The 18691-nt window shown below is 39.1% G+C and overlaps 2 protein-coding genes across 2 annotated transcripts; one reads left to right on the top strand and one right to left on the bottom strand.

Annotated features, from left to right (window-relative positions):
- Positions 1-794: 794 nt before the first annotated feature.
- Positions 795-3494, top strand: LOC140940023 (actin, cytoplasmic-like). Its single transcript, XM_073388885.1, has 3 exons — positions 795-1134; positions 1204-1314; positions 2541-3494. Exons 1-3 carry the CDS (start codon positions 880-882, stop codon positions 3303-3305), a joined length of 1131 nt encoding a protein of 376 aa, XP_073244986.1. The 5' UTR covers positions 795-879; the 3' UTR covers positions 3306-3494.
- A 5178-nt stretch (positions 3495-8672) lies between these two features.
- Positions 8673-18691, bottom strand: LOC140940460 (ubiquitin carboxyl-terminal hydrolase 31-like). Its single transcript, XM_073389435.1, has 9 exons — positions 17756-18691; positions 14595-15175; positions 13526-13637; positions 13127-13239; positions 12280-12360; positions 11875-12007; positions 11551-11673; positions 10477-10966; positions 8673-9346 (listed from the first exon to the last, which is right to left on the bottom strand). The coding sequence occupies exons 1-9, from the start codon at positions 18509-18511 to the stop codon at positions 9237-9239; spliced, it is 2499 nt and encodes an 832-aa protein (XP_073245536.1). The 5' UTR covers positions 18512-18691; the 3' UTR covers positions 8673-9236.

Below are 18691 nucleotides of genomic sequence, written 5' to 3'. Positions count from 1 at the left end.
TGCTTTGTGAGTTTTTATTTCCCGGTGGCAACTTGCAGGATCTTGTTCGACCTCTGCAGGCTACCGAAACGTTTGAACCGCGTTTGATTGACGGAGACCTATTTCCAAGTGGTTTTGATTTCGAAAGGTCGCCTAGTAGTGAAAACCACGAGGTTCATGAAGGTAGACTTCGAACGTGCAGCACTTGAGCTTAAAAACAATAAAAAATTCCAAAGACAAATGTGACGGCTAAGTCTGGATCAGTAATACGCGTTGTTCTCTGCCGACTGAGTTATTGTAATCCATTTCTCGGTTATTGTATTACTGCTTCTAAAGGTGCAGCATTGTGTGTTTTTGCTCATTAACAATCTAAAATGTAATTAGTACTGACTGTACTTTGTAGTATTATTTTTAATCTGTGTCATACCCTCGAGACGGATGCGATAAGTGCCGAACGTATTTTGAACTCGAAAGTCAAAATATTCAGCTTTTTTAATGCTTATTGTTGAAGCTTGCATAATGCTGGTTGATATAAAGGGGCGGTAAATTGAGCAAGGTATTAAAACACAACTCAGCAAAAGTGTGATTTGTTTGGGCCTATATTATTCGATGACACAATACCGTCAAAGCTCTGTGGGATTATTTGCCAAACGTTTTAACCAATCAACAAGCTCGGGAAAAGAAAGGAAAAACCACAACTACTGAGCAATTTACATGAATACGTTGAATATATGAATATTTAAAAATTCTCTTGTGTAATTTTTAACCAACCAATGAGAGAGAGCCATGAAGATATAAACTTCTTATACACCATTTCAACCACACGCACTTTGATCTCGTTGAGGTAAGCTAAGTTTGAGAGTCAAGCTAAGATTTCATTTTCTACAAAAACCAGATAAGATGGCCGATGAAGACGTTGCTGCCTTGGTTGTGGATAATGGCTCAGGTATGTGCAAGGCCGGTTTCGCCGGAGACGATGCTCCTCGTGCAGTGTTTCCTTCCATCGTTGGCCGTCCAAGGCATCAGGGTGTGATGGTTGGTATGGGTCAGAAAGACTCGTACGTCGGCGACGAAGCTCAGAGCAAGAGAGGTATTCTGACCCTCAAATATCCCATCGAACACGGCATTGTAACAAACTGGGATGACATGGAAAAGGTAAATATTCTTCAACGTTGGAAATATCAAGTTGAGCGGTCGACTCACGATGAATTTTCCTTATTTTAGATCTGGCATCACACCTTCTATAACGAGCTGCGTGTAGCTCCCGAGGAACACCCAGTTCTGCTAACAGAAGCTCCTCTCAACCCAAAAGCCAACAGAGAAAAAATGACACAGGTAAAAACACGTTTTTAGTTCGTACTCTTGAACAGTGACATTTCTTTTCCGAGCTCCTGCTGAGTTTTTGGAGAAGAGGGAGGGGCCGCCTGGGCCGGGTTTACTATTCGATCGTAAGACATGAAGGAGTCGAAAACTTGCCAGTTTAGTCTTAGGTATAAGCTTATCGACATAGCCGGTTAAAAAGGGCGATTTTTGTATCTATCTATGAACGTTCGTCAAAAAGCTGATTTATCGTGGATTGAACTTTTGCTGTTTTAATTTAGCTTGAAAATAGGTAAAGTTTAAGGTTGTTCATTGTTGTTCGTTTAACTTTAAAATGTCGAATTTTCTCGGCGGAGCCTCACCTCAGCAGTAAAATTTCCATTGATAAAATTTCAAATAATTCCACCCTTAAATTCTGGAAACGACGCTGGACTTCAAGGGTTCGCCTTCCAACTATATTGTATTTCGATGTATTTACAACAAATTTGCATTTGTATATATTTTGTCTATTGAAGTGGAAATGCGTTGACTTGCAACAGCTCATAACATTTAAAAACAACCAGTCGCACATCGGTTGAAAATGCTGAGTTCGGTTTAAAATAGAAAATTGGCTCCCTGAAAATTGTAAATTTATTGATGTTTAAGAAATCGTTTTCTCGAAGAAATTTTTTTTTAGCAGGAAGCTAGTGCCCGATCACATCTGACTGGTTTCATGCCCATATTTGGTAACGAAACGCTGTGATTGGTCAGAGTTGTCCGAACAAGTTTTTCTAATTAATATGCAGGTTTGACTGATGCTTTGTGAATTATGTCAATAGCTTTCGCACCGCATTTCAGATCAAAGGAAGTCAAAGTCTACAATTTTATAAAATTTTAAAACGTGTTCTTTTGTGTGAATAATTTCAATTTTTCTGGAACCCAGCCTCTTTTACTTGGCACAGTTGTAACTTGACGTTATTTGCAGTCGATCCTTTCTTTTAAAAAAGTTATTAAAAGAAAAAACCTCATTATTAAAACTATCAAACTTTTGTTATGTTTGTTGACCTTTTGCAGTCAATATTTGCATCTGAAAAGACTAAACTTGGATCAATTACTGAATATATTGTTTTATTTTTGTCTTGCTAAAAATCTTGATATGGGCTCTTTCGTTTTCCAAACTAAAAATGTACAGCGAAGAAAGTGGAATAATTCCTAATTACTCGAGTCACTTGTAACGAATGAACTTTTTCTTTTTCCAACAGATCATGTTCGAGACCTTCAATTCACCAGCCATGTATGTCGCAATCCAGGCAGTGCTGTCTCTGTACGCTTCTGGTCGAACAACTGGCATCGTCTTTGACAGCGGTGATGGTGTGAGTCACACAGTTCCCATCTACGAGGGTTACGCTCTTCCCCATGCTATCCTTCGTCTCGACTTGGCCGGCAGAGACTTGACCGACTATCTCATGAAGATTCTGACTGAACGTGGCTACTCCTTCACCACCACTGCAGAGCGTGAAATCGTGCGTGACATCAAAGAGAAGCTGTGCTATGTTGCTCTGGACTTCGAACAAGAAATGCAAACTGCTGCATCAAGCTCCAGTTTGGAGAAGAGCTACGAGCTTCCTGATGGACAGGTCATCACCATCGGTAACGAAAGATTCCGTGCACCAGAAGCCATGTTCCAGCCTTCCTTCCTTGGAATGGAATCTGCAGGCATCCACGAGACAACATACAACTCGATCATGAAGTGTGATGTGGACATCCGTAAGGATCTGTACGCCAACACAGTGTTGTCTGGTGGCTCCACCATGTTCCCAGGAATCGCCGACAGAATGCAGAAGGAAATAACTGCTCTGGCCCCACCCACCATGAAAATCAAGATCATTGCTCCCCCTGAGCGTAAATACTCTGTATGGATTGGAGGATCGATCTTGGCCTCTCTGTCCACCTTCCAACAGATGTGGATCTCCAAACAAGAATACGACGAATCTGGTCCATCAATTGTTCACCGCAAATGCTTTTAAATTACGAACATTTGTCCAAGTGAAAAGTAGAATTTTATAAGAACACTATTTTGACGTTTTCAAGAGATCATTTTGTACGTCTTATTGACTCAATTTCTGAAGAACTCAGATCTGTAAAACCAATAATGGTTCTTTCGCTGGTTATTTACCGGTTGAGATTATGTGAAATAAATAAGTTTTTGGTGATTACTTGTGTGTTGTTTCGTGAGCGGGATTTGGGCCCTGATTTCATGAGACAGGTCAATACATAATTACTATAATCTCCCCCACAAGAATGTTAACCCTAATTGAACAAGTGGAAGAAATAATAGGGTAGCCTAACCAGCTAAATGTGAACATACATTGACTACGAAAAAAAACATGCGTAGAATTACTTAATACAAACAGTCAAAGAGGAATCGTTTCGCTGATTTTGAAAGACAAAGCTTGTTCATTTTAGGGAAACCAGACGCCAAGTTACTGTAGTCAGTTAGAACGAGAACCTGCCATTCTAGATACGAACTCCTCTTTTCAAAAACTTGCTCTGATAGTAAAAGGCATGACCTTTCTATGATGAGGTTGCCATGTAAATGCCCGAAGAAAAAGTGATTTATTACAAAGCTTGGCATTTAAAGCCTGTGAGATTAATTTATTTCAAACTAAGGTCCCTTGAAAATTGTACCCAACTTGGGCGCATTTAAAGCGTCAATAGCTTGTCTCTGATTAGGCGGGACCGATATTATCATGCCCCGCTGGCAGGATAGTGACTGTTTTGTATACGTGATCAGCCTTTTAATTTCCCTTTTCCTCTTTTTTCCGCTTCAGACATCTGACGTTACTGAGGTACTTGGAAGGGTTCGCATTCATCACGTGAAGCGAAATGAAATAAATAAATAAAGGGCAAAATACTGGCAAACCTCTCGTAAACGACCACCCAAAAAGTGAAGGTCAAGTCGTGGATTACGGGGAGGTTGTCGCTTACGAAAATCGACCCACAGAGGCTGGAGTCTTTTCGATCCTAGGAGAGACCTGGACACATCAACTTTATGGGAGAAAGTTGATTACATGCACTTTACGAGTTACGATATTGGTAGTTTCATGTTGCCCGCTAAAAGACATCGCATTCACTTAAAATGTGCTACATATTACAAACCGCGGAGATCAAACCATGCCTACTAAGCCGTAAGAGGCGTTCCAAATTGATTCAGACACCGAACTTTTCATGTACTTAATTCAATGTTGGGCTCATGAAAAGATCGACGTCTGAACCGGGACTAAGAACCTGTTAGGCTAAAATTTGCCGTTTAGGCCCCCTCGCATACAAGAACTGTTTTGGCCTAATATTTGAAACAGGTTCTTATTTTCTACTATCTTTTATCTTTCTGCGCAATTGCGCAAATACAATAAGTCAACATTCAGGATCCTCTTTGGAGACCTAGGTGCCATATCACTGCCACCGCAATATGCAGATTTTATATTAGGAATTCACTGAACTGAATACTAAATGCTCTTTGCTGCATTTTTTTTTCTTCAGAAAATAAGAGCCTAAATAGCCTAAATTTTTGCTTATTACATTTATGTGAGAACCTGTTTAGACCTTCTCGGGAAAATGCAGGTTAAATGCAAGTAAAAAGGGCCCGTTTGTTGGAAAAGTTAAAAAAAAAACCGGCTAAAAGTTGCTAGCCTGTGAACAGAGAGCCTGTTCAAAGGCTGAAAAGTTGCTCAAAAATTGCCACAGAATGGAAAAATCAGCTCCAATGACCATGAAGTTGCTTATCAACCTTACCTACTTAATTAAAAAACATAACAGCTTTAAACAACATGTCATAAATTTCAGTTTGATTTGCCGCGCTTCTAGATGATCTTCCAGTTCACGCTCGGCTGCGTATTGAATGCATTAACTAGGGCTCTGGAAAGGGGGGTCGTTCCGTATCCCCGAGAAACCCGCGTCCCGTACCTCTGTTAACGATATCCGATATATCGTTCCCAAATTTTGGCGAATCCCGTATCCTGTATCCCGTTAACGTTTCTCGAATCCTGCGCTGTATTTAATTTGAGCAAATCCAATGTCTGGAAATACCCTTCCAGACCCTGTGCGCTCGGCTGCTGTAGCCAAGGTGTCTTTACCAGTGCGGCCAAATGAGAAAAGTGCTTCACTGTGGGCTGCCTACCAAGCTAATTTGTCATTTTCATTGCCAAAACCAACCAATCAGCCGCGGTAAGATACGCAAGTATTTCAGCTGGCGCCAAATTGGCCGGCCATTGATGTTCATTGATGCAGGGTTTCTTGGCCAAAGGTTGCTGTCGGGACAGGAGTGGGATCACTGGGTTGATGCTGGGTTTCGATGGATCGGCGGTGTTCTCAAAAACACCTTGTAAACGCCTTTGCTTGGATAATATTTCTCGGGCGCGGAGAGTGACAAAAAGAAGCTAGTTTTGCGCGAAAAAATAAAAAAGGGTTAAATTTAGTCACTATCACCACATCCTCCCTCCCACCTCCTCCCAGCCTCCAAACGCCAAAATTAAGCCCTCGATTTTTGACCACCGTATTCTCTTTGGAACACTTATTTTTCGTGTAGCACGAAGCGCTTGTGGTGAAATTTTCATTTTCATAAGCGCGCTCGATGATCTCTCAAAGAGAAAATAGAGGGTCTATGAACAGGCTAACGAAAGTTAGGCGGGTATCATGGGGCAATCCCGTGGGGTCGATCCCCGGACAACCCACGAGCAAAATGGGCATGCTAGGAAATTTGAGCGCTTTTGCGTTTCAAGGCAAACCTCCCCAGGGTCAGGGATGCGACGTTATTTTTAACATAACAGAGGGGGGTTAGGACTAATTTTTTTTGTTTTGGAGGGGGGTACTGTCTAAGTTTTTGCTAGATAACTCTAGTTTTTCAGCCACCCCTCCTGATAATTATTTCACAGTCCCTAAGACCGTCTTTTATTCCAGCTTGTCGTTTGGGCAAGCAGCTCTCTCATTTTCCTCGCACAGGGCCACTACTTGTTTGTCTTAAAGTGCTGTTACAAGGGACGATTCGCAACACAGCGTTCCAGTGCTGGAACAATGTTGTAACTATTCGAAACAATGTCGCAACGCTGTGTTGCGCCGAAAATGGTCGCTGCGAATCGTCTCATGTAATATCACCTTTGGTCGATCATATTATCGAATTTTAATAGTTACAAGATCACCCGCCTGGAAACTTTCCTATTAATTTTGTCAAGTATTAAAGCTTGAAAAGTTACTACTTGTCCGGGACAACCAGATGGGATGCCTGTGGTCAGATTCCTGTAAACGACCACCTGCCGTAAGCTACCAGAAAGTCTTCTCATTTTGGGTGGTTGTTTACGGGAGGTTTGACTGTAGATTCAATCCACACCTCAGATTAACTTACATTTCCAGATACTACAGAAAAACAAACAAACAAACCAATTCTTTTAGAAACACTTTATTCAACAAAATTCTATAAACAGTTTTCAAGTAAACTGTTCGGTGAATCAACTTCTCGTTAGTACATGGTGTGGATGTTTTACGGTTTTGAAAATATTAAAAATAAATTATCTATTTCGGGTATCTTTTTCACTTTCACAGTATTTTTTCTATGGACTCGCGGGAGTCGTTATGTACAAGAATAATCTAAAGTAACTTCTTTCTATTTCCATTACGGAGAATGTAACAATGTCAGTTAAACGATTAATATAGCAAAAGGTTTTAGAAGATGTTGCTTAGCAACCAAAAGTAGCTGTATCCAATTTAATCTAGCTTTCTTGGAGGAAGCTATTGGTAACATCTCTCACATTCTTAGTTGACTATAATGACCAAAGTATTGTAACAAAGGGACATGACACACCCCTCTTTTACTATGCTTGTTTCTGCTACACAGAGTGAACTGGACACCTCACATCAACAGTGACGTAACCACCTCACCAATCTAAATCAAGCATATTTGTCAATGTGGAAATAGTGAACGTCCTCAATCTATGTTAAGAAAATTGTTTTTAGAATATTAAAAACTGACACTATTAAAGTACTTATTATAAATATTATTATGAAACAGCAAATTTTGCTGAAATTGTGATCGACATCCAATCAAGCTAAAGATGGGTTAGGCAATAGGAGTAATAAAATATCACAAATATTTATTAACCATGAGTTATACTGTTATTCTAACTCTCTCAGTAATAGTAAAGAATATATCTCTTAATACACTCCCGCGCCCTGTCAATAAAAACCTCACTCTGAATATCTGTGTTTAACCAAAAAACTGCTGCCGATGATTTTTAAAAGTACAGTCGAACCCCGTTTTATGGATACCTCGTTATTACTGACAGTTTTCTTTGTCCCTGGGGAAAGCCTTTACATTTTCTCTAAATTCAACCCGCTTAATACGGACACCCGCTAATGCGGACAACGGACACTTTTCCTTGCCCAATCAACGAATTCTCATAGAAAGCCAACCTCGCTAATGCTGTAATAGACCTTTCCTTTTTGAAGGTAAAAAATCCTTCAGTTGACAGCACGTCGATGTTCCCAGCGCTACCATACACCAGATAGGATGATTTGTAGAGTCAAGTTTTGGCATCAAACAGTTATGCGAGAAGGATTTTGATTAAGGGGCTGTTTACAGGGAGGAAGGAAGATCCTAGTACCAGGAAGATCCTAGAAGGTGGAGTCATCCTAGCGCCATATGTTTTTTGTATTCAGTTTACATGCAAAGGACTGTACTTGTCCCTAGCGCTGGGATTTTCCTAGTAATAGGATCTTTCTCCCTCCACGTAAACAGCCCCTAAGTAATACTATAAATGAGCCATTTTTAGATGTTTCCGTGCACTTAAGCCGCGTAATGACAGCTTTGTGAAGGTTAGAGAAGTTTAATTTGACGATACTTAAGTCCTCTTTAATTTCTTTAGTATTTTGTTCTAGTAAAAGTTTTTTTTTACTTTGACAACATGACCCTCTTAATACAGACACTCTCTCGGGTCCCTTCAGTGCCCGTATTAACGAGGTTTGACTGCACTTTTGCCTTCTATGAACATAATCTTCGTCTTTGTACTTTAGCAAAATCAGGTATGGCCAAGATTTTTTTGGGACTAGTTCCAAGGTCTTGTATGAATCACTTTCGATTAAGTAGCAGAGATTCTTTATCAATAACAATGCCTGTAGAAATTCAAGGCACGAGTTTGGCAAATGTGTAAAAAATACTATATAAGGGGAATATAAGGGGATCCTCCTCAACTACAATCGCAAGAGCAATTTCCTTTTTTTTTCGTTATAAGGGAAGTTATAAGCAATGATGATAACAAGGGCGCTGAGAATGGCAAAGAGCAATTGGTTTAGACTAGAAAAACAAACAACTTTGCATCTGCATCTCACTTGTTTCGTGCACTACTTTGCTGTCCTTGCACGACCACAATGTGAACTGCCTGATTTCACATTTTTCTGGAGGATGCGAACACCAGATAACGATTTTTTATCTTTTTTAAAAACTTAAATACAGTTCTTAAGAATTCAACTCACAAAAATTCACTAACATTTGACAAATTGAGCGACATGGAGTAGGAGCAATGAATTTTGAGACAGTGTTAGATGACTTACCAAGAGATATTTTCGCCACTGTAACCGTCATCATTGCTTAACCCTTTAAGCCCTAAGATCAAAATTTGAATTCTCATTTGTTTCCCCTATTCATTTCCTACAGAAGCACTGGGGAGAAGTGGAAAAAATATCAAAAAAATTCATCTTGTGTGATCATGTCTGTAATTCTCATGACCACTCTGTTGTACAAAGCATTGATATCACAAGGAGAAATTTGATGCTGATCACTCTCAGGGCTAAAGGGTTAAGCTCCCGTCTGACAGTATGAAAGCAATTCAATGTAAAGGAAGCTGTTGGAAGCAGTCTTCTCGCCAACATTTCCAGATTACGTACGAACAAGGGTTACTGTAAGTGATAAGTTACACACATGATTCAGTCATGATGTTTTCTCTGCTGTTCCATTTGTTATTGGCTGTATTGTTCACATGGTTTTGTGGATAGTCATTGCTTGACGGAGTTGTGGTTCTACCTGCAATTACAGGAAAGTGGTGTTTGCAAATAATTAATCAAAGGATAAAGTAGACAAATAAACAATTACAGCCTTCTCTCAGACCTTAAAATGGTTCACTGTCAAGACTTTACAATGTTTAAAACATTGGTGGAATATAATTTTCTGGATAAAAAGTTTTTTGGGCGGTTAGAGGGGTATTTATGTCATAAATGATCTATCTTAGGAGAGACATCATACTAGAGCAAATTCTTAATATAATATTTTCACCCTTATTCAATTCTTTATTTTCTTTATCTCAGATTAAGGTAACATATTTGAGACTAAGGAATTACAAGCAAGAATAAAATATGGAACCACAACATGGGTGCACTGATACAAGAATAATATAGCCTCATATGATAAAACTGAGTAGAAAATACAAGAGAAATATTTTCTTATTTCTATTTTAGATAATTCAATCTTAAAACTTAGTCTGAGAGGAGAATACAGTTCAAGCTCTCACAAGTGAACACCTTGGAAATTAAAAAAAGTGGTTGTAACTAGAGCTGGTTGCTTACAAGAATGTACCGTATGGTAAGACAATAAGGTGTGGTGGATTACAAAAGCTTCAGAAACTCATGAATAATTCAGAGTCACTAAGTGTTCATGTTGACGTTAGGCTCTGTGGTCATTGCCATGCAGGCTAAGTGAACGCTACGGAAAGGGCCATGAACTTTTACAAATTCAATACTGCACTGTACAAGATCTTTATCAACGAACTATCAGCTCAGTGTGTAGTTTCATTAAAGTGTTGATTTAGATGAAAAGGACTCTGATTGGTCCCTTATGAGAGTTTAAAAACAAAGTGGTTGTGGTTGCTCACAGGATCGATCGCTTACAAGACCTTTTTGCGACTGCAAGTACAATAATTACATGATAGAGTGTTGGGGATGAGCCAGCATCAACATGCATATACAGATCCTGAGAGACCTTTGGCATAAAAAAGGAAAACATGCCAATGGTTTGAGTTAACCATCATTTCCTAAGCATTAACCACAAAACTGGTTGGTTAGAAGGGTATAGAATTAGCTCAAACAACACCTAAACACTACAAGAAAATCAACTAGACCTACTATTGTGCCTCGGGAAAAAACAGGCCTTAAGCTTACCATTTGCATTTTCTTTATTAGAAGTAAGTTCATCACGCGATCTTAACACAGATTCAAATGAAAATTGCGGCATCCTCCTTGTCCAATGATCGGATCCTGAAGAAGATTCCGAAGCTGATGAGGAGCCAACATTACGTCGGGCGTAAAACAAAAGATAAGCAGCCTTGGTGATAATCTGATTCTCATTTATCTTCTCGACACGCATGTCATCAAACAACCACCATGTGCCATCAACAGGATTCTTACAGTACGCTGTGTAATGACCACCAGACATTCCACCAGTATGGTTACATACAGCATACAAGTCATAAAGGTGTTCTTCATCTGATCCGATTACAGAAGGGACGCGATGACGCCTCCATGTACCCCACCCTAAGGAGTGTGTCTCTGGGGATGATCTTTTGATGCGGGGTTCTAAATGTGTCTTCATATCCAAGTTAGTCAGTGGGAAGTCTACCAAGGTGTGGAGCTTGGTGCGACCTGCCGATGTCTGCATGGGGGAATGGCAAGTGTTAATGAGTACACTGCAGTTGTCATTGCTGACTAGCACACTCATTTAACCGTCACAGATTTTTCTTTTTTACATCTTTTGGTGGTGGAGAGAGGAGTTCTGACATACTGGATCAGTCCTAAACTGACAGAACTAGTGCCTGAACCTCTTTCTTCGTTCTTTCTTTTGCAAAGTAACTCTATAATGCAATCTGTGAAAAAACTCTTCATTTTACTATTTCTTTTGCTAAAAATTCCTTCTCTCCAATCTGAAAGCTGCTCTGAAAATAATATTCCTATCCCCCTTCTTTTTATGGTGGTAAAACATATGGGGCAAATGATTTACAATAGTGCACTTGACAATCAGAGTAGCAGGTGGCAAAGGCCTCATGTTGAGTACGTGGCAAATCTTCCACCAAAAGCAGCAAAATTGCCAGCTGTTGGCTCATTTTGACTGATGGGAGTTAAAAACATCTCTGACCACTTTTAAAACACTGTGTAATTTTCTTAAGAGAAAAAAAATAATAAAAGAGAAGCTGATGTTGTGTAACAAAAAAAAAAATACTATACTACTATAATACTGACCTGCCTGAATCTCTTTAGATGAACTACCAGCACCTCTGGCAGAGTCCATAGGCTCAGTTTCTTCACTGTTCCTTGCTGGAGTTTTTTGCATCTTGGACAAAGCCAAGCATCTTCAGAGCCAAGCTGAAAAAGTTGAAAATTCAGAGCAAAAGGTCAGTAAAGTTCTGTAAATACCCTTGAGAGATGATTACGTGAGAAAAAGCTGAGCTGAGCCTTCCTGTACAGGCCATTACAGGAAGTAACACCCAGGCCGGCTAGGGGTCTCAGATTAGTATTTTGTCATCACAGTTACCGGTACTATATAAATTAATTTGTTCTTGTTACCTTTTCATCTTTGGTGTACAACCTGAAGCAGTCCTCTAATTCAGCATGGTGTGAGCTATTATGAAATGATTCCATATCACGCACACTGCAGTGCTCTTCAGGCCTTTCTTGAAAGACACTGGACCTAAAAAATCTATAAGGGAAGTTTGAAAGATTACTTTCAACCCAAAATATAACCATTAATGTTTTTACTGTGATTTGCAAGTTTATGTACTATAGAGTTGTTGATGAATATATGAAATTTATAAACCGTGGAATGAAGAAGATCATCCCTGTCAAGAAGCCTGTGGCTAATCAGGATTTGACAGAAAATGCCCTTGAAATGATCATGGCAACACTGGTCTTTCAACCAAGTGAATTGAAATTCAACATATTCACCTTGTATTGGTGGTTATTTATATTTACCTGACTCTTGTCTCTTGTTCCCATTCAGCAATCACTTTGATGTGTTGAGGACCACTGCCTGGCCCACAAGCCATGAGTGCTCTGTAGGAACAAAGTATAGTAACAAAAATGAAAATCTTTTCTACATCAGTCTAGACTGTTTTTTATAAACTCTATAGTCAATTTAGAACTTCAAAGTGGGATATTGTCCTGTATACGCCAGCACCTACGCACCAAAATAAGTTCTCCCAAACTAGGCCGGGTACTTACCATTTACATGGAAAAACTGGAGATTCTGGTTAGAAAGTCAAGTGGTTTACTTTGTTCTGTTTGGGAAGCTTTAGAAAATATGGGCTGTAATTTGAAGCGATCAATTTTTCTCCTCATTTTAGTCTGTTCAGCCAATTTGGATATACTTTGTAGTGGATTGCTCTCCCACCACGTCAAATATTTTAGTTTTATGTTTATGCACAAGATTTCCACCCGGGAGGTTTGTGTAAATGGTAAGCACCCTGGCACCTGACAATAGCACTTGTCATAGAAATCTCTTGTCGTAAGCAGCCACTTCTTGTAAGTGACTACAAATCTTGACATTTTGGCTCATGGTTGCTGTTTGACTTTGTTTTTATCTACACAGCCTTTAAACAGTTTCCCCAAAACTGTGAGTGGACGACTTAATTTGGTAATAATGGGTTAATAAACTGCAAATCAATAAAGCATATGAATATTATCTTGGCAGCTGACCAGTGCTCATCATCTTTCAAACAGCTCTGTCCAGCAATTCTGCACAGTAAACTTGCATCAGAGTCTGTTTACTTTCATTAGGGACTGGGTTAAGGATTATACAGCTGTATATCACAAGACTTACTTGTCAACAGTCGCCTGGTAGAGGGGGTGGTCTACCTCTGGGGAAAGTGCACTCTTTCCTGGCAAACCATTCACAACACGTAGTCGGAAAATCAAGCCTTGCTTCTGCATTGTCTGAAATAAGATGTAAAAAAATCGTTCTGGTACTAACGAATATTAACTGTCAAACTACAAAAAATGATGAATTCTGAAGTCATTGTACAACGGGTTATTACATATTGACAGGCTACTCAATTAATATTCAGTAAAATGTGAATCAAGTTGCCTTGAATTTTCACTGTTCTGAGCAAAAATTTAAGCTTTTCTGTAACTCATTTGGTAATTTCTTTAATAGACATGCAACGAACTGCACTTTTCTTTCTTTTCTTTTTTTTCCTCTTAATAACTGAATGAACCTTACCTGTGATGATACGTTGTCTAAAAGAATCCTCGACATGGCTTTCAAGATTGCTGCTTGAAGATTCTCATAACTAAGTTCTCTAAGAACTCTTACAATGAATGGAAGACCAAATCTGAAAAAAAAAGAATAAGGAAAAATATAACTTGTGATGCAGACAGTATCTAGTCTACACCATGGAGATGAAACTAAACCTCTGGTTAAGTCCACCTAGCTGTCAGCTAGCGATGATTGGCCTGTTAAAAAACTGGCCAGTCAGGGTTTAGGGAAAATAATTCAAAATGTACTTCCGGTTAAATACAATAGTCTATTAGGGTGCTTAGAACAAAGATCTTGGGACTGCTTCGCAAAGGTCACCAGTCAGGGTTAGGTTACATCTGGAATGCAGGCTGGATTGTATCATGGATGCTCATCTCTTTAATTGTGGGTATCCTGTATGCAGAGCTTAGCACTTACCAAGGCTATCCCTCAGGGCTGGGTGCAGGGGATTTCTCCCAGCTGCTATGAGCATATTTTATCCCTGGCTACTTTCATAGGAAAGAAAAGGAAAATAAAACCAAAAGAAATTCCTAGCTGTTCAATACTCTGCCTAATAATTTCATACATCTAGCACTTTGAAATCTTAGTCACCCTAGATCTAATGAGTGGTGACTGACTTGTTTTTATTGTCATTGTCTTTTAAGTCACGTGGAAAATAAGGCAGAAGCAAAATCCCTTCAAAATTGGTCTCTTACTTCTGCTTCCATGACAATGACCGAAACATTGCTGTTAATTCACCTCTTTTGAATGGTCAACCCAGCTGTGGTAAGCAGTCAGTTGGTCATTTCCTGTAGGGTGAATACTTGATATGGATTTGACTACAGTAACTGTTAACATCAACATTATCCCAGTCAAGGGGGATTTCCACTGATAAAAGCATCTCCATTTTCAATTAAATGCTGAATTTCTGTGACTGGCCACATGTTTGTTAATGCAAAGGCAAATTATTCTGATAACCAGACAAGCTGCCGATATGCTTACTACTAACTTTTGAATCCTCTACCTTAAAAACATTTTAGGGCAGGAATTTTACCTTTTACTTGATGTAGTTTTACTAGGTCCCTCACAGTTTGACACAAGAATCACAATGGTGTCTTGAATGGGGCCATCATTGTCTGCTGACATCACAGGGCTTTGTGCCTCTCCAGTGTCCATTTCAGGAAAAAGCTGACTGGGTGATTCAAAGGCATAAATATTGTCCCCTTCATGAACAACACTCAATGACTGCTTATCATGAAATGTTCTATGAAAACCATCATAGTAGAGTTCTGTGAGAATCAAAGATTCCTCTTTAATTCCTGTCATGTCGGACACAACATTTCGCAAATCAGCGATAGTTCCATTTAAAGGTACGCTAACTCCAATGCGCATTGGTACTCTAGTTGAATGTACGAAGACGGTCGTGACAATGATGGGTCGAGTTTCTCTCTGAGGAATGGGTAATGAGAGGCACAGGAATGGATCAAATGTGGTTGACTGTTGGTTGCACCTAGGGCATTTGAGTGAGGAGCGATACTGTGCTTGGAATATATCCAGAACAAAGCTGTCATTACAGCGAGTGTGATTGGTCAGAGCTTCAAAGGCAATTATGTCATCTGATTTACCCATACTTTCCTGAAATAAAATTACAAAAATGTAAGCTTCAATGAAAACCTTAAGATGAATGGACATTATTACATCCACTTTGAAAATCACTGGTGATCCATGCAATCTGATTCACTCTCAGCAGTGTGATTTATTCACAAATAACACTTAATTTTTTGCTGTAATCTGTTCTAAAACATGTCATTTCTGTTTTAAATCACCTCATTTTTGCTCTGTATCACATCATTTCTGTTTCAAATACAAAATGAGATGTAAAAGCCTTTTTTCTCTGCTTTTTAACAAACCTGCTACTATAGTACAAAAAAATTATTGGTACTGACTGAATTCTGTGATTTCAAAATGGTTGCAATAAAGTGGTAATTGAACTTTGTATCGTGCAATTTTGGTCTGAAAGCATTATTGTGATTTCAAATCGAACTTTCGCAACACGCTTTTCAATTTGGAAATCATGGTATGATTTCAGACCAAATTGCACTCCACTCAGTTCAATTACTATACTGTATGTTTGATCTTACAATTGGTACAGCATTCATTTGAATGAGTAATAAATCAACTAGTCAGCCCATGTGGTCTATGGCAAAAGAGGCTTCTGACCTGAAAGTACTTCAACATGCAATGTGCCACTGATCAGACAAAAAAAGACATGCCATTTTGTTTTATACCAGCAATGGATATCCTGCCTTTTCGTTTTTTGTTATTAGAGGAAATCAATACCAATACAGTACTGAAGAGTCCATTTAAAATTTCAGTTCCTCTCATACCCTTCTTTAAAAATTGGGTTATTAACACACAAGAATAAGTTCCCTAATCTAACAGACTAACAGCGCCATTAGGCAATGGAAGGTAGTGTAATGCAGACTTGCCAAGTCTCAACTTTGCTGTCAGTCTCAGAATATTATCACAACCTATATCATGATCTCATCATTAATTTTATGAGTTGACAACACTGATTTCTCACGCTTTCTTGGAAAGTCACACTACAAAAAAAACACCTTTTGGAGCATCTGTAGGGTTTGATGTTTTGAAGTTAGATAATAAACTCAACCCAAAGAAACACCTAGTGGTCGAATTTGATTAGTAAAGAAGTGAATAATTGCCAACTTGGTACATTGTTAAGTTTACACTCTTCAGCCTACCACCACTTGTTGCTACCACCAAATACCCAGTATCACTTTTGAGATAAAACTTTATCTCTCATTTCAAGATGCCCCCCTGGCCCCTCAACAAATGTGTGGATATCTGCAGCAATGAAGACTAAAGTGATGATAGACTGTAAATACCCATGATCCCCACCTAAAGTCCTTCCACTACGAAATTTTGGACATCTCACTACTTTTCCTGGCTCCAGGTTCAGAATCTAAAGATTTTTGCCTACTGGGGGGTTGGCAAGTCTGGTAACATTTTGGGAGGAAATCATGCAGAAAGACTGAAACTGCACAGAATTTAAAAAGTCATACACCTCAACGAAAAAACAAAAAACTGTAAAAATGGAGGAACCTTATCTCTTAAGAAAACTGGCCACTGTCTCTACTTCTGCTAATAATTTTTCGGAACAATTAGTGAATGTGTCAAATGGACTCAACTGCAAGTGGTCTTATTACATCCTGAGCAACTAATAATAGCGCCTAACAAGAAAACATAATTTAACACCAGAATTCACGAAAAGGGACCAGAGAAATTAATGTGTATTTTAAAAATAAGTTCCGACACCAACACTTCAATTAATTTAAGTTCACCCTCTTACTTAAAAAAAAAAAAAACAGGCCTCCAGCAAGCCAATCTACCAGAACGAACCACACTGTTTTGGTTCACGAAACTTCGGGCCATTTTTATCCCACCGTGAAGAAAACACAAAGAATCAATCATTAGGAATATCACTCCGGACGCTAAAAATTAACACTCCATTTTCAGTATTTTAAGCGTACCGTTGATCATCGACGAGACATACTTCAAATTCTTTTTGCTTCCGTTTGAAAACTTAGTAAATGGTTTACGTTACACTTCATGTGGAAAACATCCGAACAAAGTTCTTACAAGAATAATTATTAGAACAAGAAATATGGTCAACATATGGCATCGAACAGGTAATCTAAATTCGAACGAACTGTATGTGTTCATTCGATCACAACTCAAGTTTAACTTCTGCGATGCCAGAGAAAGAAAGAAAGTCAAAGCACGATTATCTCTTACGTCCCATCGAAGTTCACGTGAGGGAGAAAATTTGTAAACGTTTGGTTTATGAAATGCGACGGGATCAATCAAAGAGTAAATACGGTTAGAGCACGCGAAAAAATATTTTTCGACAACTCGTACGTGTCTGGCTATTAATCAAAACCCCAACAAAAGGTCAAAACAAGAAGGTTTTTATCTCAAGGGAACCACAGATAAACGAATTTGATGCAAATTGTCAAAACACTGACCTGAAGAAAACAAAAACAGGACTTGTTTTGCTTTTAATCGTGAACGAGGTGAAATCAAAATTCGCATTAAATTGCATGACATTCGAGCAGGTAATTTGATCAACACTGCAAAGTGTCAAAAATAGAAAATGTATTTTTTTGTCTCTTTTTTCATATCCTTTAAAAATACCTTGTTCGCCTTGTATTTTCGCTTGGTTGCTCGATTCAGATCTTCATGTACTTTGTCCAAAAGCCAAAGCAAAAATTCTTGGGCGTCATGTTGCGAGTAGCCTCTATACTGAGCCCCATATTTTCCTACGATCATTTTGAAATCGCTGCTAATCTGCGAATTGTACTGACATGACCACAAACTCTTGAGCAACACAGCTAACTTCTCCGTTACTTCACCGCGAGTTCCAAACTTCTTGGTCTGCCCCTTCCGAAGTTTTAAGTCCTGTTTGTATTGGTCCATTACGAAGTACTCAGCTAACAAATCAGTATGAGCGAGACATTGAATAATCGAGTTCATAAAACAAGTATTGCCATGGTTTTTCAATCCAGAAACGTTGATTGCCTCAGCCGATCTACTTCTTTGAATGTTCGAAGGAGTTTGTTCAGCTGCATCGAAATTTTTCTTCTTGTATGAAGCGTTCTCGTCGATTTTACCAATCGAAGTTGTCGAGTAAGCCGCGTTCGAAGGAAACTGCACAGCAGATACTCTTATGACAAGTTTGTGAACCATATTCGTAACAGATTTCATCGACGGCCTCCTCACTAATCTTTTGCCTCCAACAAAATCCCTCGAGCCAAATCTGAAGCTCTTTTTTTTCGTTAGTTGCCTGGAGCTCTTAGACCTCTCCAAGTTCGCATCCTCGTCCGCGCTAACTTCCCGGGCGCCGTGACCTCCGTGCAGCTCACCAACACTTGCGGAACGTCTGTGAAACATTTTCTTTCGGCAGGAAGTGCAACTGTATTTATCCAAGACAATTCCACTACTCTATACCGCAGGGCAGCTTTTCTGCGAGACAGGTTATCACTCACTGTACAGAGATGTCAACTCGATACTTATACAAGGTGTTTTTCCGCTTCGAACATGTCGATGACTCACTTTCCCACAAACGGAACG

This window comes from Porites lutea, chromosome 6 (genome assembly GCF_958299795.1).
Source record: "Porites lutea chromosome 6, jaPorLute2.1, whole genome shotgun sequence".
NCBI lineage: Eukaryota > Metazoa > Cnidaria > Anthozoa > Scleractinia > Poritidae > Porites > Porites lutea.
This window is presented reverse-complemented; position numbering and strand designations above follow the sequence as displayed.

Coding starts and splice junctions, on each gene's coding strand:
- LOC140940460 (XM_073389435.1), bottom strand. CDS start 18,511: ATGTTTCACAGACGTTCCGCAAGTGTTGGTGAGCTGCACGGAGGTCAC. Junction 15,176..17,755: donor GAAAATACAAGGCGAACAAG/GTATTTTTAAAG, acceptor ATTTTATTTCAG/GAAAGTATGGGTAAATCAGA. Junction 12,361..13,126: donor TACCAGGCGACTGTTGACAA/GTAAGTCTTGTG, acceptor TTGTTCCTACAG/AGCACTCATGGCTTGTGGGC.
- LOC140940023 (XM_073388885.1), top strand. CDS start 880: ATGGCCGATGAAGACGTTGCTGCCTTGGTTGTGGATAATGGCTCAGGT. Junction 1,135..1,203: donor ACTGGGATGACATGGAAAAG/GTAAATATTCTT, acceptor TCCTTATTTTAG/ATCTGGCATCACACCTTCTA. Junction 1,315..2,540: donor ACAGAGAAAAAATGACACAG/GTAAAAACACGT, acceptor TTTTTCCAACAG/ATCATGTTCGAGACCTTCAA.